Source organism: Peromyscus californicus, unplaced genomic scaffold (genome assembly GCF_007827085.1).
Source record: "Peromyscus californicus insignis strain IS unplaced genomic scaffold, ASM782708v3 Scaffold_5__1_contigs__length_169319896, whole genome shotgun sequence".
Taxonomy (NCBI): domain Eukaryota; kingdom Metazoa; phylum Chordata; class Mammalia; order Rodentia; family Cricetidae; genus Peromyscus; species Peromyscus californicus.
Genome location: NW_026294573.1, coordinates 100,749,794 through 100,770,605, shown reverse-complemented (window position 1 = coordinate 100,770,605; position 20,812 = coordinate 100,749,794). Strand labels below are relative to the sequence as shown.

The window sequence follows — 20,812 nt, the reverse complement described above, 5'->3', positions numbered from 1 at the left end:
TATTTTCTTATTTCTCGCATTTCTAATTGGAGGTGGGCAGATTTCCCAGTCAGCTGGTGACTCTGTTTCATGTTTTGAGGTTGGGCCTTGATGTTTTGCTCCAGTTATGTTGACCAAAATTCTTCTTGTGCTTTCAGGATGAAAGGGGATACTTCCCCCTTTTCATATGAATTCTTCTTCATGGCAGGACAGCAAGACACCTCCTCTGGGCTTCTACAGACTCAGGTTGGGCTATTCCAGTTCTTGTCATCCACACCGGCATCTCCAATGGCTTCTTTGTCCCCAGCACTGGAAGTTGGGTCAGCACCTCACCCATCACCGTGGCTCCGTGACTGGCAGAGTGCTGATCCATGTAGGGTTAGGAGATGAATGAACGATCCCTCTTGCGCCTCACTGGGCAGCTAGCCCCACGAGGCACCTGCAAGGCAGGGGACAGGGGTGGTGAGCCCTCCAAGCCACAAAAGCATGTGAGTGTGGCCAGCAGAGGGTGTGGATGCTCTAGGAGTCCTGGGGTGAGGTGGGGTGGGGTGTACTGCTGCCATGAAGGTTCACGGACCGCTTTGGATTGAGTCACAGGACGCTGATCCAAGGGGGTCATACTTGGGGAAGAGGCAGAATGGAAAATGAGTTCAGAGGCCTGAGCCAGGCAGGTATGGGAGAGATGGGAAAGGGGCCTTGGCCAGGGAGGTGCTCCATGCATAGAAGCCCTCTGCTGCCCTTGGTCCTGTTTGTCCGGCAGCTTGGAGTGTGAACAAGCCTGGCTTTGGGGAGCGCAGACTGGGTTACTTCCTGAGCCAGCCTGTGTAGGGCTGTCCAATGGGAATAGAAAATTCTGCAGAATGACATTCGTTCATCGGCAAGATGGCATGAGAGGATGTCCATGGAAGGCACTAGAAGGAGATCCACGTCCATGCTGGCATTCAGCATCACTGTGCTCAGGATGCCAGGGCAGCTAACTTCAGGACACTCTGGGCTGGGGTTTGGAAGACGAAGTTGTGTAGATCTGACGCCTCATGTGTGCCAGGGTCAGGGCTAGGTGCTTGCACATGTAACCTCAGTTCATGTTCACTGCCAATCTAGGCGGGAGGACACACCTCTCCCGTGGGCACAGGAGCTCAGAGAAGGCAAGGCTTTACTCCAGGTCACACAGCTGGAAGGAGGTAGACCGTGAAGTTAAACCTATCAAGGAGTTCTCGGTAATGCTCTGCAAAAGCCTGAGGGGTGGAGCCTGGGCTGGGGATATGTACCATTTCCTCAGCGTGTGAATGTATCCTCAGAAACTTGCCACATATTTTTAATAATTGGTATGAACAAGCAATCCACTGTCGGCTGGCAGGCTGTCCACTGTGAGGGGTAGATAAGGAAGAACCAGGCGGAGGGATGCAGAACAATCCTTTCCCAACGGCAGAAATCTCGCTGGCTCCAAAACATTGCTTGGCTTTAATTCTCCAAGCCTTCAGTGCCTGACTCATGGAGGGCGAGTTCCTGTGTGAGCTACTCACTGCCAGCAAGCTCATGGCCTCACTCGGGGGGCTCAGAGGGCAACAGCTCAGAGGGTCTGTGTCTCCCTCTCACCTGGGAGTCATCTCCAGCCTTTGGAGGTTCCTGAGTCAGAGCCATGACAGGGTGGGTTGGGGGGATGTGGCAACAGGAGGGGCTGGCATGTTAGGCCTAGAGAAGACTGAGGGACAGGACAGTCAAGGGCTTGATGACAAGCAGGCCTCCACAGGTGTGCCGATGCTCACAGCCAGGGCTCTCCAGGCTCTTGGCTTGAGGTAGACCCTTCCCCACATCCGATATATGTTTATAGATATATTTTCCATTTTTTGCAACATGATTGGGACAGGGCCTCCACATGCAGCCCAGGCAGCTTTGAATTCGTGACCCTCCTATCTCAGATACTCAGATGCTGGGATGTGAGTTACTGGGTGCGTTTAGGTGAGTGTGTTCACATCTGAACCCATTTTAAAGATGGAGAAACTGAGACTTTCAGAACAGAAGCCACTGTCCCATTTCCCAGGGCTACTGGAGCAAATGACCACGCTTTGAGAAGGGTTCTGATTTCAAACAAGAGGAACTGGCTCACACGGAGATGTGGAGACCGGAAATACTTGGGCCAATACCCTCTGCTCTGGAGGGCCCTCCTTTGACTCTCCCTGCTGTGGGAGTGCCAGGCATTCCTCTGCTTGTGGCGGCGCCCGTCTGCCTCCTGCCTCCAGCTTCCTCTGCCCCAAGTTTGTTTCTGGTAAGAACACTTGTCCTCGGGTGGGAGTCCACCCTTAACCCAGACTTACTTCCTCTTACAGCTCCCTCACATCCACAAAGACCCTTTCCCCTAATGAGGCCCTAGCCACAGGTTCCAGGAACCCAGATGCTCACACGACTAACCCCCAGCACAGACCTAACTTCATACAGGAAGGGGCTGACTTGAGGTTCGGAATCAGACCCAAATCTAGAGTGCGCTCTCTTAGCCCATTTGGCTACCTGCTGTATGCTGATGGGCATGTTACTTAACCCCTCTGTGCCTCGGGTTCCTTGACGGTAAACTGAGGGTAATATTTGTCACGGACACATGGGGTTTTGTGAGCCTCAGATGGGTGGTGACACTCAGCCCTGGGAATGGTGCCTGGCACACAGTGCCTGCGCCAAAAAAGCCACTGCTCTGCTGGCTCTCGCCGTTGTTGCCAAGACGGTGCAACTCCATTGGACTCACACAATGAGCAGCCATGTTACCAGGCTGCCTGGGCAGGGTGCTCGCAGGCCCGGGTCATGGGTTTGAATAGCTGCTCATGCACTCGAGCAACCGTGCGTGCGTGGAGGTCAGAGGACAACTTTTGGGAATCAGTTCCCTCCCGCTATGTGGGTTATGGGGACTCAGGTCGTCAGGCTTGGTGGCAGGTGCCTTTACCCACTGAGCCCTCTGACAGTCAACAGCATCCTGATCATTACAGACAAGAGAGAAATGTAAATATTCATAAGAGGCCATCAGGCACAACTGGATGCCCATAATGAAAAACGAGGCTCCAGTGAAGAATGCGAAGCAGAGTCCAAGCTCCATGCAGAAGCCGCAGCGAGCGTGCATGGACCAGAGAGCAGGTCTGGTGGGAAGAGGCTGAGCCATAGATACCATGGAGCAAAGCTGGGGTCCAGCGGCGGCAGAGCAGACCAGGCAAGGCCATCCCTGGCCAGCCAGGGCATGTGGCCTGGCTTTCCATGTCCCAACAAGGGACGTGGGTGGTGTATGGACGGTGCCAGGCTGCTGCTGTGTGGGTGCAGTTGTTACGGTGAATGTGCTTGCTGTCTTTGCAGTGCTCAGGTGGGGTGGTACGGGGGTGGGGGTGGGGGTGGGGGTGGGGCAGCCTGGGCAGGAACAGAGACAACCTTGCTTCCCTGCCTGCTGTCACCTCAGTCTTGTCTGCTTCCCATGAACTGGCATTTAAAATGTCCTGTGCTGTGTCAAGGGCAAGCGTTTGAAGGACTCCGCAGTGCATGAGGAAGAGACTCCAGTGCTAAAGGAAGCATCCTTCTATAAACTCGACAGTTCGATGGCGGAGCTCCACAGCCCCTGGGAATACTTGTGTTTGCCGGCTAGATGGACCCCGCAGTTGGCGGCATCCTTTTTTTTTTTTTTTTTTTTTTGATTTTCGAGACAGGGTTTCTCTGTGTAGCTTTGCGCCTTTCCTGGAACTCACTTGGTAGCCCAGGCTGGCCTCGAACTCACAGAGATCCTCCTGGCTCTGCCTCCCGAGTGCTGGGATTAAAGGCGTGCGCCACCACCGCCCGGCCTTTTTTTTTTTTTTTTTTTTTTTAATTGAGACAAGGTTTTCTACATAACCCAGTCCCTCCCCACCTTTCGGACTCACCATGTAGCCCAGGCTACCCTCCAACTCACAATCTTCCTCCTCAATGCCCCGCCCCCAATCCAGGCGCCACAGTGCTAGGCTGGCAGTGGCATTCTGTCACATCAGGGGACTATCTTTTTTGAAACTCCCTGAAGTTCTAGTGTGGAATTCACTCCCCAACTTGTCCTCTACGGCACATGATGCTGCGGGGACTGGCATCTTGGGGCTTTCCTTCTCTCCTCTCTCCTGTGGGGTTTGCAGTCAGGTTCAAGTCCAGAGCCTACATCCGTCACCTCCCCTTCCCAGCCTCGAGCCAAGCAGGCCTGTGGGGACGCTGGCTCCAGCTCCATCCTCTTTCCTGCCTCTCTTCCTCAGGTTTCCTGGAGTCTCTCTCTGTATTAGTGGGAATCAGGCCCGGAGGAGCCCAACCTTCAGCCTGGCTTTTTTCTAGAACCTACAGAAATTCTCAAAAACTCCTGATGACCAGGACCTCTGTGAATGAATCACTTCAGGCTTGGGAGGTGGGGTCAGGACCCAGGACCAGCACTGAAGAGGACTCTGGGACTGAGAACCCAAGTCCTGCCTCTTTTTGAAACTGTTGGGAACCTCCCTCTCCACCTTAAAGCATCCCTGGTTTTCCTTTCTGGTCTCAGCTGCTCACTCTGGTTTAATCTGGCTGTGGTTACGGCTGAGCTTGAATGTCGATGCTGGGAAGTTGAGGGGTCCAGTGCTGCGCCTCCACTCCCTTGGTATCGTCTCCTCTGCCTTTGGGAACAAATTCCATAGCCATTTGACCTGCCAGGCCCTGGGAGAGACCCTGAGGAAGAGGCAGGGAGGGGTCTCTCTCACTTGAGTGGAAGAAGATAGAAGACAGAGAGAGAGAGAGGGAAGGACAGACAGCGGGGTAGAGACTCAGGGCAGGGCGAGTCCAATGTGGGGATCCTTTGTGGCTTGGTGGTCAGGGAGTGGAATTTGAGCTGAGACCTGAGAAAGATCTGTTGTGGGAGAACCTGGAGAAAGCATCCAGGCAGAGGGGAGCAAGAGCAGAGGCCAGGAGTTGGGGTGGAGCTAGTGCTGGAGCCCCAGACACAAAGTCTGTGGGCTGCAGACAGGCGTCGAGGGCACCAGATCACAGGCGGGGGCTGTGCTCTGCAGGGCCGGTATCAAGGCAGGATGTTGGGATTTCATTGTTCATGGGAGGATCTTAAGTGGAGAATAGCAGGGTACGCAGATTGTGGCCCCTTCAAAGCTCTCTTTTAGAACAGTGGATGGAATCCTCGCCTTATCTCTAGTTGTCTGAAATAGATTCAGTGTTCCAATTAAAGGACAGAGATCAGCATACTGGATTAAAACACATGATCCAACTGGATTTGTCGGATAGAAGAGATTCACTTAGATTCAAAGATACAAATAGGTTAAAATATATTAAAGTTATTTTGGCCAGTCAAGAAATGGAAATGAAATGTATTAAAGCGGAAAGGAAGAAGTAAAACTACTCACAAACAACATTGTGCCCATGCAGGGAGAAGATCCACCCAACATGTGCTAGAGCATACAAGTGAGTTTAGCCGAGCTGGTGGATACCAGATTGATGAAAAGCAGTGTGCAGCGCATCTCCACACCTTAGTCACGAACAACAGAAACGGAGATGGTCATCCAACCAATGGCGGCACCAGAACGAACGAACACGCAGAAGGAAGTTTATCCAAGCAAGTGTAAGACTTCCAGCCTACACACGGAAAAGCACAAGACACTGACGAGAGTATTAAAGAGAAGCTGAAAATTAGTTAAGAAAAGCCTGACTAAGCCGGGCGGTGGTGGCGCACACACTTAATCCCAGCCTTCAGGAGGCAGAGGCAGGCGGATCTCTGAGTTGGAGGCCAGCCTGGTCTACAGAGTGACTTTCAGGACAGCCAGGGATACACCAAGAAACCCTGCCTTGAAACACTCCCCCACCCCACCCCACCCCCCCAAAAAAAAGAAAAGAAAAAAAGAAAGAAAGAAAGCCTGACTAAAAAGGAAGGCAGCTCACACCCCTGGGCCGGATGGTTCAATGGTGAGAAGGTGGTAACACTCCCCAGACTGACTGGCTCAGTCCACCCCTGGGAAACTGATGCTCTCAACAGCCCTTTCTTCAGACCTAGAAAAGGGAATTTTACGGTTCACATGGGGTATAGGGAGGCTTTGAACAGTCCAAGGAATCCGGGAAAAGAGGAAGAAAGCTGGAAGACACACACTTTTTAATTTCAGCTCACCACGAGGGTCCAGTAGCTACGGCAGTGTGGGGGCTGGCATGAGGACAGACACACAGACAATGGGAAGGATGGAGAGCTCAGGACTCAAGCACACACTGGGGCCAACTAGTTTCCACAGGATTATGGGACTTTTCCATGGAGAAAAAAATACTCTTTTCAATGAAGTGTTGAAACAACTGGATATTCGTAAGTCAAGTAACTGATGTGGGACATTGCCTCCCGCGATGTTCAATTAGCTCAGAATGGTCCCACTATCTAAATGTAAGGCCTAATACCATCAAATACTCAGGAGAAAGAAATAGCGCAACTCTTCATGGTCTTGGATCAGATGATGGTTTTGTCAAAGGGAAGAATAGATAAATCAGACTTCATCATCAGATTAAAGATTGTCATGTGACCCAGGCCACTGGGGAGAGAGTGAAAAGACAACTCACGGGGCAGGGCAAGATGTTTGCATATCTGATAAGGGTCTGGCTTCAGAGTATATAAAGAGTTCTTACAAATCAACAATAGAGAAAGAAGTCCAATTCAATTAAAAATGAGCCAAGGCTCTGAGTAGTTATTTCTCTAAGGAAGAAACACAAGTGGCCCTTACACACATGTGGGCATGTTCCCCCTTCACACATGTGGGCATGTTCCCCCTTCACACATGTGGGCATGTTCCCCCTATACACATGTGGCACGTTCCCCCTACACACATGTGACACGTTACCCCTACACACGTTCCCTTACACACACGTGGCACGTTCCCCCTACACACATGTGGCATATTCCCCTACACACACCCTACACACATGTGGCACGTTCCCCCTACACACACGTGGCATGCTTCCCACCATTGCCCACTGTCATTTGATAGTCGTTTTCATATAAATTATGGGATGACACTTTCTACCCACCAGACGGCTACAGTCAAAAAGGCAGACACATGGCAAACACAAGCAACCATGTGGAGGAATCAGAGCCCTATCTCGTATGGGTGGAAACATAAAATACTGTGGAAACTGGTCAGTTCTTAGAAATACAGAACGTAAAGTTACAGAATCCCCAAAAACGCCCCCCCCCCCCAGCTCTATATGGACGAGAACTGAAAACACAGGCCGACCTAAAACCCCGTGAGTGCTGGTGGAGGGGAAAGTGGGAGGTGAGGGCAAAGGGGCAGGGTTTCTCCTTGGGAAGTTTCCGGAATCAGTGATGACGGGTGTGTGCCTCGGGAGGGTTCTGGAACCCTCAAAGCGTATTTTTTTTTTTTTTTTGGATTTTTTTGAGACAGGGTTTCTCTGTGTAGCTCTGGAACTCACTCTGTAGACCTGGCTGGCCTCGAACTCAGAGAGATCTGCTTGTCTCTGCCTCCTGAGTGCTGGGATTAAAGGGATGTACAACCACCACCCAGCTCAAAGTGTACTTTCTAAGAATGTGAATTTTATGATATATCAACTGCATTTCAAAAGGCAATCATCATTGTCATCATCATCATCATCATCATCATCATCATCGTCATCATCTAACCTGTGTCTGTCAGGTTGAGAATAGCCTAGGAGGAGCAGGGGGCCTGGAGCCTGGGAAACCAGTGCTGGTGGCCACTGTCACCACTGTGATGACGCTGTAGCATCCTCATGGCTGATGTGTTAGCACCATGTGCTACAGAGAGCTGGTGCAGCTTTCAGGAGGTGTGGCCCAGCGGAAGAGAGTTAGGCCCCTGAAGGGGACATGGAGGTCCAAGCTTCTCATGCTCTCCGCTTCCTGGCTGCCAAGAGATGAGCAGCCCTCCTCCTTCATGTGCTTCTGTTATGACTCAATGGCTTTCATGAGCCCCAAATACAGTCAAGAGACTGGACACAGCCTCTGGAACTCTAGGCCCCATCAAGCCTTCCTTACCTTATCTCAGGTGTGTGTGTGTGTCTGTGTGTGTGTGTGTGTGTGTGTGTGTGTGTGTGTGTGTGTTCATGTATGTGTGGGTACACATGCCTGTGTGCGTGCATATGCCTGTGGAGGCCAGAGGTTAACCTCAGCTGTCATTACTCAGGGGTTTTCCTCTCACTGGCCCAGAGCTCATCAATTACTCTAGACTGCCTGTCAGGGGGCCGCTCACACACACAGCTTGTCCTTGGGTCCCAGGGATTTACCTCAGGCCCTTGTGCAGGCACAGCCAGTACATATCTCCACAGCCCCACCTCAGGCATCCGTCAGGGGATGGGCCTGACCTTGCAGCCAGGGCTCGAGCGGCAGAGCTCTCTGCTTGTCCCGCACATCATGTGCTGTAGCTCTGTCCCCGCGGTGTTCCCCACTCTGGGGTGCCAGGTGATGAGTGACCATGGTGGTTTGGACAGGCGTGGAGACAGAACTGACTGGGTGGAAGAGGATTTGGCAAGTCTAGAACAGCCTGTCTCAGAGGCTGTCCTGTGGTGCGTCTAATAAGACGGCCCTGAGGCTGCACTCAGTGAGTTCCTTAACCTGATGTTTACAGAGTGCACCAGGTGGCGGGAACCTTCTCAGACACACTGGACACGACGGAGGACACAACCCACTCCTTCTTGCTCTGCTCTCACAGGCCTGCCTCTTAGTGGCCGGGGCATTATTGATGACCGCAACAAAAAGCTGCATGGGGTAATGTCGCAGTTGTTATGGCTGGTCAGCGCTCCCTGGCGCATTCTTATCTTCTAGGCATTGTAGGGTCTCTCTTCCCTGCCACACCGAGTTCAGGTGTGGACACAAGGCACATTTGGGAGAATGAAAAAAAAAAACCAGCATGGCAGTAGCAAGAGGGATATAGATAGAAGCTTTAAAACTCAGTCCCGCCGGGCGGTGGTGGCGCACGCCTTTAATCCCAGCACTCAGGAGGCAGAGCCAGGCGGATCTCTGTGAGTTTGAGGCCAGCCTGGACTACCAAGTGAGTCCCAGGAAAGGCGCAAAGCTACACAGAGAAACCCTGTCTCAGAAAAACCAAAAAACAAAACAAAACAAAACAAAACAAAACAAAACAAAACAAAAAAACTCAGTCCCATGCCTTGCCTGAAATTCTTTCCCTCTACTCCAAAAATGGTCCCACAGGGGCATTGCCAGCAGCTGTGCCCCAGAGGGAGGGCACCATGGGGCCAAGCCACACTTGATCCTCAGTGGGCAAGGGCTGAGTTGAGGAACGAGTTCTCATTGGCTTTCATTCATTGAGGTTTTTTTTTGTTATGCAGCAAAACCTAGTATAGCCTGACTAATACACAGTATCATTCTCCTCATGTGCCCTATGAGGGACATTAATCCACATCCAACCTTAGTATTTTAGAATATTAAGCCCACGGTCTTAGTACAGTAACCCAAATGTAAAACCAAGATTCTGCAGGCACATGCTATTCTCTTACAACCCAGCCACAGAACACCAGTGCATCCTGGGATTCTGATGAAGGTTTGAGTTCTAATTTTTGTGACTTAACCTTGCTTCTTTCTCCAAAGACCCAGAAGCAATACACAATAACCTCCTAAACACAACAGAATGTTTAAAAAACAAAGACCAGACACAAGAGGGCAAGATAATCCTCCAGGAACCCCACATAAGACGGTGACTGCCCTTGAACACTGGATTTGGCTCTGACTTGCTGGCAGCCAAGGTTAAACATTCACACACGCGAGCACACACACACATCCACACAAATAAATAAATATAAGAATTTAGAAACTGAAGTGGGGCCTCCATGAAGACTTCCTGATCTCAGGAAGGCAGCAGGGACAAGCAGAAGTCCGTGGGTCAGTGTGGCCATTCTTGGGACCACACTCCCCAGATCTCTGGTGGACCCTTATCTCAGCGCCGTGGGTCAGCTGCAGAGCCACCGTCGTTTCTAGAGATGCTGAATCAGCCTCCCGACAGCCTTGGCCCCAGAAGAGAGCTCTTGACGAAAGGTGAGAGCGTGACATTAAATTAAATTGCAACTCGGCAGAGAGGTTTCTTGGAGACGCTGGCTTAATGGGTCCAGGCAGATGGTTTGAATTTGGACATATGGGGCCTGGGGAGAGAGTTCCAGGTGGAGGGAGCGATTTAGTCGATAAATATTTACCAAGAGCCTGCTTTGAGCCAGAGCCTGGTGGTGGGTTCTGGGGACACACAGATGGCCTTGGCCTCTGAGGAGGTCACAGACGAGGGGGACAGGTGCATAGACAATTACCAGTGCTGTGCCCAGAATGAGGGAGTGAACAGGGTGTGATGAGAGATGGACGGAGGCCTCCAAGGCCTCATGTGTGGTCCCACAGCTCCTGAGGAAAATCCTTCTAAGCCGCTTCTCACAGGTCAAGGTGGAATTTTTACACGGGACGATGGCGGCACATTGGGGCAGGAAGGGGGGTGCTCAGTGTAGAGGGAGAGAGGCAGCCACAGGCTGGAGCAGCCAATCAGCCTCGAGGAAGGATCACCTCATCCTCAGCCTTGAGACTGGAGGCCAACCCCCAGACCACTGGAGGCCTCTGGCCTATTTGAGGAATGCAGACTTCATTCTCTGATGGAGGATGGCATGGTGAGAGCTTCTTAATGGGCAGCCGGCCCTGGGAGGACTCAGCCAGGCACCCTGAGCCCATGTACTTACTGCCTAAACCGTGGACTGTTTCCTGAGACCTAGGCCTGGCTATTTAGGATGACTGTGTGTGACAGAGATCTGCCCTCGCTGTCCAGGACGAGTGGCTTCAGCAGTAACTATCTGCCACTTGGAGAACGTGACCTTAGCCTCAAAAGTCTTGGGCCACTAGGCTGTGAGCAGACTGAGGAGCTGCTGGCCAGATCTCTCCATCCTCTGCCATTACACTGTCTGCTTTACAGTAAGCACCCAGAGGTGGGGCTTGGTCAGCTTTGGGAAGATTCCAGTTGTTCCCGGGAAGCTCAGGAGTGGCTCCCCCCCCCAACCCCCCACCTTTACTCAGACAACTGGAGAGGGAGGTAGAAGATAAGAGTTAAAATTCTTTAAAATTCCATGTGTTTGCCTCTTCCAATATCTGTTTCCATAGAAACATTACTGGTACAAGCCACTCATTTCAAAGTCAAGCGCAGTTTCCTCATTCCATCCAAATCCCTGTTTGCCTCTATGAATACAGAATGGGAAGGCCACGGAATGCAGAGGGAAGTTTGAAGTGCTCCTGTGTGCCAAACTGCCTGTTACCTGATTATGCCAGGATGGCCAGAAAGCCACAGAAACCTGAGTATAGGGAGCTCCTGAGGTAGCCAGTGGCTGGGCAGCTTGGGGGTGGTCTAGCATTTCTACAAATGCGTCTCCCACACATGGCTCCCATGGGCAACAGCAGCGTGTGTGATACTCTCTCACTGAAACCTACCAGTGAATCAGATGTGCATGGGGTGTTGGGTGCTCAGCGTGCTGTGACAGTGGCCCCCAGTGACTTGTCTACACTCAGTGAGTGTTTCCACTGTGTCTTTCCATATCAACCTCCTCCCCATCAACACTTGAGGCAGATGGGAGAACTGGCCCTGAGGTCACAAGAGTGGGAGAGCTGTCCCCGCCCCCAACCAGCTACAATACTCAGGAGAACAGGCCCTGCACCTCACCTGGGCAACACAGTAAAGCCAACTCTGCTGGCAGAGGTGTGGAAGGAGATGTGGGTGAGCTGTGAGTATGGGAGACCTGTGCCAACTACTTATCTGTCATGAGGTGGTGTGGGTGGGGGAGAGATGCTCCCCTTATTTCCCACCCCTTACTGCCTGCAACAGACAAGCAAGATGACCCTCCCCCTTGCCAGCTGCTGCACTCAGGAAAGCGGGCCCTGCTCCTCACCTAGGTAGCACAGCAGAGCTGGCCCTGTTGTTAGAGGTGTGGGTGACCCAGCCCCAATGTTGTGAGCAAGGGACAGCTGTACACGTTACTCATCTGACATATGGTGGCATGGGCAGAGGAGAGATGCCCTCTGCCTCCCTGTTCCCCAACCCCTCACCCATCAGCTCCTGAGACAGGTGGAGGAGCTGGCTCTGGGGTCATGAGAGTGGGAGAGCTGTCCCTGCCCCTTACCAGCTGCAGAACCCAGGAGAGTGGCCCCTCTATCTAGCCTAGGCAAGACAGTAGAGGTGGCCCTGACAGTGTAGGTTGAGGGAGAACCGACCCTGGGGGCATGAAAGGAGGAGAACTGGCCCCACACCTCACTCATTGATGCAAGGGTGAATTAGCTGGGGCAATGCTGGAGAGCTCACCCTGGTGGTGAGGACAAGGGAGAGCTGGTGGGCTGACCAACCCTGCAGCTGCCCCGGCTAAGACCAGGGTTATGACTTGGCCCGCCCCAACATCTACCTCATCTATGATCTGCTGGAGTATATGAAGGGGCCTGATCCATTGACTCAAAGCTGGAGGATCTTCACAACACAGGGTAACAACAGATTATCCAAGAAGAGTCTCAGTGAGGGCCCAGCACTGATGGTATAGTAGAAACCAGAGGCCTCAAGCCAGACCAATAACTCTGCAAAGAACACTTACTTGCAAGTAAAGATATATGGACAAAGGAGTATACTGTGTGACTCACTGTGCTACACAACAGCTTCCATGATGAGATTTTTAATTTTTTCCTTTTTTTTTGTTTTTTTTTCCTATGTTTTTCTCTTAAATTTTGTTTTATTGGGGAGGGGAGTGTTGCAGGGACAGAGGGCAGATGCAAAGGGATGGGGAAATGAATGGGATCAAGATGCATGATGTGAAAGACATTGAATAAATAAAAAGAAAGAGAAAAACAACAACAACCCACTTTGCGATGGTCAGCTGGATGAATGGCCCCCTACAGAGGGAACGGAGAAAGAACCCTTCTGTCCAGGGCTGCGGCCACTTCCACATCGTTAGTACAGGCTGAGCTGAGCTTCGTGGTAAAGTCATTTCAAACCATTTTTCTCAAATGAAAAAATAAATTCTCTCTCTCTGTCTGTGTATGTGAGTGAATGTATACATGCACACTGTCAATTCTCGGTCCTCGTCTTATTTGATCTAAAAGCAGCACTTGGCATGGCTCATCAAAACTTCCTTCTTGAAGCATTTTCTTCCTTTGGTTTCCAAGACACTGAACTCATGTGATTTTCCTCCCATCCGCCTCATGAGTCTCCTGCCAGGTGTCCTTTGCTGCCTTCCGCCTACATCTCTGGATGCTGAGCATCACTCTGTTCCTGGATCCTTCCTTGGTCCCAACTCTACACCTGCATGTTGACCTCACTCAGGTCTCGTCCGCACCCTACCTCTCTCCCTGAAATCCAGAACTGTATATTCAACACTCTCACTGTGAGTACCAGCAGTGCGGGCACTTAAAAAAACGTTATTTTCCTTTCTGCCAAGAATCCAAATCGTATTTTGCAAGCGTTTCAAACATCCTTGGCAGATTCATCAACACCTCTGGTATATATGAATTGCAGAAACAAGGAATCTTCCCATCGGTATGTAGGCAGAGGCGTGGCTGAGATGTCACGAGGAGCTCTGAGCACGTGTCTGGGACATCTGCCAGCCTGTGCCTGGCTTTGGAGATGCCTTCCTTCTTCACATTCTCTCTGGGTGGGGCAATTTTGACCTTCTGCCTCCCATGGACACTTCTCTCCTAGATGCCTTCTGTCTTTCTGATCGTCTCTTCCAGTTTTCTTCCCTGGGTCTCCGATACCCATCATCACTCAGTGGTCCCCAGGGCTCCAGGAAGCACTTCTCATTGTCTCCACAGTCTCTGGGGCTCCATACCTTGTCCTCATGACTCTCAGCTTCAGCGTGCTGAACTTCCACCCATCCCCTCTGCTGGGCCAATGACCGTCATGTTTCCCTAGTACCTCCAAGCACTCAGGCATTTCAAACACATGACCAGAAGTGAGACACTCGATTCTTTCTCAAGCCCACTTCTCATTCAGCACTCTGACTCAGTGATGAGGCTGCCACCTGCCATCCCAGCAGAAATCTGGACATGGCCTTGCTGCCTTTCTGTGTCCCCCTCCCTGTCAATGGCCACGTCTGGTCGCCTACACTTCCTACGTCTGTCCACATGTCACACTTCTCTGTGTCCCTGTTTGCTCCACTTTGGCTTAGGTCACACCACCAACTCATGCTTGAACTGCTGCCATTTTGAACCTCTAGCCTCACCCTCCACCTGTTCTCACCCTACAGCTGTGAAAAATGTGACCATGTCATTCCTCAGACAAAATCTCCTTAATTTTGAGGTTTAAATTCATCTGCTTAGCACTCAAGGCCCCCCACAGTCTAGGCTCTTTCCTATGTCATCATTTACCTTCTTATTACTTCCTCAAAGGCATTTTCAACTTTACTCATCGAAACTATTTCATAGTTTTTTTTTAAGTGATAAAGAAAAAAAAAACCATTCTATTTAACATATTTCAACAGAAACCCAGGCTAATGTAATACGTCAAGAAAAGAAAATAATGGTATACAGATTAGAAAGAGAAAAATAATTATCATGGACAGCATTATTTTCTAGATAGCATGTCCTGAAGAATCAACACAAAAACAACTCTGTGCTAATGAACAGTTTTAGCTGCTGTAGCTGCTTGTGTGTGTGTGTGTGTGTGTGTGTGTGTGTGTGTGTGTGTGTGTGTGTGTGTAGAACTCTAGATAACTGATGAAAAAAATTTAAGACATTCTGAAGTAACAAAGAGGCCGTATTTCATGTTCATGAATAGAAGATCTAACATCAGTTGACGTCAGTGCCCCCCAGCTTGATCTATGGATTTAGTGCTGCATTCAACAAGTACAAATGCAGAAAGCTACTTTGCAGATATTAATAAACTGGCTTTAAATTTTATATGTTCAGGCACAAGACCCAGAAGATCCAATGCAACATGGAGAATGTGAATGCAGGTCTGCACAGAAATCTGCCCACAAATGCTTACAGCAGCATTAGCTCTGACTGCTCAAGTCTAGAAGCAACTGAAATGGTTGTGGGAGATGGGAAGGATGCAGGATCTGGGAAGGATGCAGGATCTGTGGTCCGTCTGGGAAGTACAGGGTTCGTCACCCACAGAAGGAAATTGAGCTGTGAACAGACGTGGAGGACCCTTAAATGCACATTACCATGTGAAAGAAGCTGGCAGACTGGATGATTTCAGCGATGCGGCCTTGTGAAGAGGGGAGGGTGGACGGACGAGAGGCTGCCAAGGAGGGGACGGAGGGTGGTTAAGACATGGGACCGTGCAGTGTGGTCCTGTGACAGTGTCCATGGGACACTGCAAATGCAGCAAAGCCCACAGTGGCCTCACTGGATCGTACGCTAGGGCTCCAGTGAGAAAGTCTTCTCAAAGGCACAAAGTTGAGGATGTCTACCCTAGGACCACGTGTAGAGCTGGGAGGGTACAGAAATGCAGCACTTTTGTGAAAGTTTTCTGTAAACCTAAAACCCCTCTAAGGTATTAATGAAGTGCCAAAAATTCTAAACTGATGTACATAAGCAGTAGATAAAATACGTCTACAAAAGGTAAAGAATGATCTTGCCAGAACTTTCCATGCCCTGTGTGCCTTTTCCAATGACATCCTTTCACCCCCACCCAGAGGTAATCATGATCTTAGATTTTAGATTAACAATTGCCTTCCCTTTATTTTAAAATGGTGTCACTACTTTTATGGATCCTTAAAGAGTATTAAATAGGGGTTGGGGATTTAGCTCAGTGGTAGAGCGCTTGCCTAGCAAGCGCAAGGCCCTGGGTTCGGTCCTCAGCTCTGGAAAAAAAAAAAAGTATTAAATAGCTTCCATCTTTGAACTTGAAGTATGTGGAAAAAAATGCTTTAAATCTCACTCATGTCTTGCTGTGCTGCTGTGTATGTGTGTGCACATGTGTGCATGACTGTGTGTGTGTGTGTGTGCGCGCGCATGTGCACATGCATATGTGTGCGTATGAGTGTCACCCTCCATCTTATTTTTTGTGACAGGGTCTCTTACTGAACCTGCAGGTAACTAATTCAACTAGCCAGGTTAGCCATTGAGCTCCAGGGATCCACGTGTCTCTTCTTAACCCAGGCTGGGTTTAAGATGCATGCTACTACATTTGGCTTTTATGTAGGTCCTAGGACTTGAGTTCAAGTCTTCATGTAAGCCTGCTTGCCACTGAGCCATTTCCCCAACCCGCTGGCTGCTTTTGCCCATCTGCATTGAGGCGAACTGTCTAGCTGCTGTTCAGCTGCCGTGTGTGTTGCTGAGGTAAAGGGGTGCTCCTTAGCCTTAGGTTCTCTTGAACATCCATGTGAGAGTCCCTCGGGCACAGTGTGGGGTTTTCTCTAGATAACTGTCCTCTTGAGACATCTTCACTGGGCTGTGGATCATGTGTATGTCAAACTGTTTCCTCAGGCTGGGCCAATGTGTCCACCAACCTACCACACATAGCTCCATGCCCCCTGGTACCTCGCCAACCCAGTGAACTCTTCCTTCCCTAGTGTATCTGCCTGAGCCCTTTCCCTCTCCTTCACTGTCCTGTCCCCAACCCTAGGAGGCCGGGTCTGCCCTTACCCAGTGCTCCCTAGCACCTCGAACTCCCCAGCATGCTGGTCAAGGGAAACTGGGAGTGAGCCACAAATGTCTGTCTCCCCTGCCCCTCTGATAGTCCCTGAAGGCCACACCTCAGTTACCACGGACTTCCAAGGAGTCTAGCTAATGGAGAGATGCCTCAGATGATGATTTTTGTCAGCACTTAGGGAGGCCAGGGGCTGGATAGTGGGCACAGAGCCCAAATGCTCAGCCTGCCCTGAGGGTGCCATGTGCATCGGGGGTGTGGGGGGTGAGGTGGCAAAAAAAGAATTCAGATCCCCTCCCCATGGCAGCCTTCCCACTAGTGAGCAGGGACATTGGGGCTGAAAGCAGACTATCCTGGTTGGAACCCAATCTGCATCCCTCACTGTCTGTGTGACCTTGGACATGTCACTGAAACTTTCTGTGCATATTATAGTTTTCTCATCGGCAAAGTGGGGAAAACATGAGCTCACTTCTCAGAGTGCTGCTACAAGGTTTAAATTAAGTGAGTTCAAATTGTAGCATGTTTAGAATGGTTCCTGGCATGTGACAGGTGTGATATCAATATTTATTACATAAAAATGAAGGTGGATGGGAATCAGGCTGCTTTCTGTAGGACCGTGGGGGGGTGTTTTTTCCCTTGGGCCCTGTGTGCAGTCTCTGGGGGCAGATGTGCTCAGAGGTCATCCCTGTCATCCTCCAGCCTTTTGTCCTTTGCCTTTCCTCTTACTGCACCCTGAAGGGACTGTGCAGGTTGGCTTGTGAGTTTAGTCCCCTCCCAGATGGCTTGTGGCTACCGTGAGATCAAGGCTGTAGCTTTGAATCCTGTGTCCCTGTGGAAGATATCCTTGGGTGCTGGGCTGGGCAGTTTGGGGCTAGCTTAGCTGTGGTCCTGTTCCAGGAGGCTGACGTTGAGGCTAAGTGTTGGCAGCGTTTGAGGAAAGTTCAGGAAGGCGGGGGAGGGAAGGCAGCTCAGGTCCGACAGGGCCAGGGGACTCCGCCACACGGCTCTGTAATAAAAGACCTTGGTGCTGAAGCCATCTATTGGGTAGAGAAGGTTCCAGAAGGGAGCAGGACCCTGATAAAAGCTTGGATCGTAGCGGTGTTAGAGATCCCAGAGCAAACTGAGGTGCTGTGGGGGCAGGGGAAGGCAAAGGGACAGACCACAAAGACTTTCAATCAACTAATTCCCTTCAGCCCAGAGGTCCTTCCGGGCTGACCTGAAAAGCCTGGCCCTGCAATGAGCCCCCAGCGCCCCGCCGCCGCCCGGATTCATTGTTTTATTACCGCATTGAGCTGTACCTGGCTGGCCGTCTGGGAGAAACCTCAGGACAGCTTAGTGTCCTTCCTGGGAAACTATAGGGACCCTGCCGTGGGTTGGCACGTCAAAGGGCTCTGCTACCATGGCAACAGAGCAGCAGGGCAAGCCCCAAATCTGAGCAGAATAAGAGGAATGTACCAGAACGAGGTGTGAGAGAAGCTTCAACAGGTACCCGGGGTGGCGGTGGGGTAGGTGGGAGCCGAGTCAGTCTGGACCTGGGCTTGAACAAGCTGGATGGCCCTGGGTTGCATCCTGTCCCTCCCAGACTCAGTTTCCTCATCTGTGCTGACAGTTTGGAGCACTACCCTGGCAGGTCTGGATGCAGAGGCACCATTGATTGAAGGCTGACAGGCAGGAGGGCAGAAAGACTCGGGTAAGCAAACCCTCAGCCACCAGGGCGGGAGGCAAGAGAGGGATTTCATTTGAATGGTCCTGAGGACATACTTCCCATTTCCAGAATCTGCCACTCTGACTCCAACCCTGAAGGCTTGTCCCTGCCCCAGCCTTAGCCCCAGGACCCCTGGCTCATCCTCACTCCACCGTAGACACAGGGAAGGATGCAGCCTTCAGGGACACCCTGGGCCTGGTCTCCGGTGGCCTGCCCCAGCTCAAGCCTTCCCTGGGCTCTTCAGTCGCATTTTCTTTGGTCCCTCCCGCGCTTTCCCGGGCCCTCTGTCTTCCCTGACCTGTGAGGCTTCCTCTGTGGGGTGGGATGGACAGGTTCTTGCTCCCCCATTTTCACAGGCATGTGGCCCGTGCGCAGAGCTCTAAGGCAACTGTGTGCCTGCAAAGACCGTATCCAGGGTTTAGGGAACAGAGAGTGGGTGGTGGCATGGCCACTCACCCGCTACTTATCGGTAAGTACACAGCCTACTGGGTTTCTGCTTCCTCGCCGGGAGGATGAAGGTAAGCTCCGCATAGACTTTCCAGAACCATAGTGAAGATTAAATAGTGCATGGTACCAGCTACAGTCACCGTCACCATTGCCCAGGGACAACTCTTTCGGACCTCTCAATCCCGAGGGGTGGGTGAGGGACCCCCTAGGACACTGAGTGGGTGAACCATGTTCTTCTGTTAGTTGTGCCTGATGAGTGGTAACCAGATGTATCTCCACACAGGCCTGGAAGAGCCTGTCTGACTGGGTGACTTGGCGACTGTCCCTTTGACCCACAAGCACAACTGCACCATTCTGTCGCTCCGGCACCTTCCCGGGAAGCTTGCCGAATGGTGAGGTCTCCAGTCGCTTTCCTAAATGACATTCTGGTTGCACGGTTCCTCCCTGGGCTGAATAACCCCAGTCCACCCCACCGAAGCGTGGCTGGGCATCCTGTTTGCTTGAAGGACATAAACCGCTGTCCCCAGTTCATAGAACCGCCACTTCTGGTTTAGTTTAAGAAGACACATGGCGTTTTGTAAAAAAGTGATTCCCCTGATAATGGAGCCAGGGGTGTGGAGACTCTCAGAGTCTTCTGGAATTTGCTACACTGAGATGACAGTAAACACCCCCTGCCAGCCAGCATCCACAAAGCCAAGCTCACTCGTGTGCATAAAGAGCCAGCAGACACCAGGGGACTCAGGCTCCCCAAACTGGGGCACCTCACAAAGACCAGTGCAAGGCTTTGAACAAAACAGTTAAAACCTACGTGCGCATGCAGGGAAAAAGGGTCTCCCATAGATAGCCTGGGTTGGTTTTGACCTTGGATCTCCCCCGCCCCCCCCCCAGTTGTGCTGGGATTACAAACTTGGGCTGCCAGGCCTGGCTCACAATGTATATGTCGTAAGACTTTTCTGTGAGGCTCTTTATCTTAACAGCAAATGTCCAACATAGAATGTGTGGAAAGAAATCCATTGCTCGTTGCCTTGACTATCATATGGTAAGCAGGAGCTCTCAGAGTGTGTTTCCTGCTTTAAAGGTGGGACACAAGCTGTGTAATTTCTCACTCGAGTGAGCAGGTACATGGGCGCTTCCCTGGTTATGACTACATACTCCTTTAAGTAGTCCAACCTTTTCCCTTAATCTCGCATTTATTAATACGATATTAAGTTGTTCCGTGGTACCTTCTATTTGCCCTTCCTGCAGTAACCTATGTCTCAGATGGAAGGAGGCGGAGGTAAAGAGGAAACCGTGTGGTGCAGAGCCCACCACCGTGATGTCTGGGTGTGTCCATGGCGCCTCCAGCCTCCCTCCTGCCTCGACCTCTCACCTCCATGCTGTACCTCTCCACCGTCCTCCGCAGGGGGTCCACAGCCTGCCAGCAGATCAGGATGCACAGGTCGATCAGCAGCATGCCCCCCACAATCACAAGCAGCTTCTGGTCTTTGATGATCTGCAGAGAGAAAGAGCAAAGAGAGGCAGACATGAGAGCCGCCCAGTCCGGAGGAGCGCAACCCAGCCTTCGCTTGGCAGTCAAGGTCTTGCCTGAACATGGTCCAGGCAGCACCCAAACACGCACCCGGGCTTGCTGAGATCTGGCCACTTTTAATCTCTGCTCTACGGTGGTTTTCACCCTCTGGGTCTTTAGTTGTCGGTCATCAATCGTTACTGTCTGGCTAACTACTTCCTCCTCTCTCTTCCTCTCTTCCTCCGTTTTCTTTCTCTTTCTTCTCCCTTCATAGCCCATCTTCCTCCTCCTCCAGACACACTCTCCTGCACCCTAGGCTGGCTTCCAGCTCCCTATATTGCCAGGAGTGGGTTTGAACTTCTGATCCTCCTGCCTCCACTCCACTGTCCATCTGCTAACAGGGAGGGGCCTGGGGACAAACCTTGGCAGCGACCAGGCTCACCTGTATTTCAGACTGCAGGTTTATTCCTCACACCTAGCCACCACATAAACAAAAGCTAACATGAAGTCCATCTGGAAAAGACTAATGGGAAAATAAACAAAGCTGCGATGTAAGCTCGAGAAATATCGCCAGCTCTGACTTTTAAGGATTACGGCCATTTTTAA

At 51.2% G+C, this 20,812-nt stretch overlaps 1 protein-coding gene across 1 annotated transcript in view; it reads right to left on the bottom strand.

Annotated features, from left to right (window-relative positions):
* The window catches only part of Gabbr2 (gamma-aminobutyric acid type B receptor subunit 2), a 356,326-nt gene that overhangs the window by 37,834 nt on the left and 297,680 nt on the right, over positions 1-20,812 (bottom strand). The window contains 1 exon segment of the mRNA XM_052718497.1: positions 20,069-20,191. Coding sequence (XP_052574457.1) covers positions 20,069-20,191 — 123 coding nt within the window.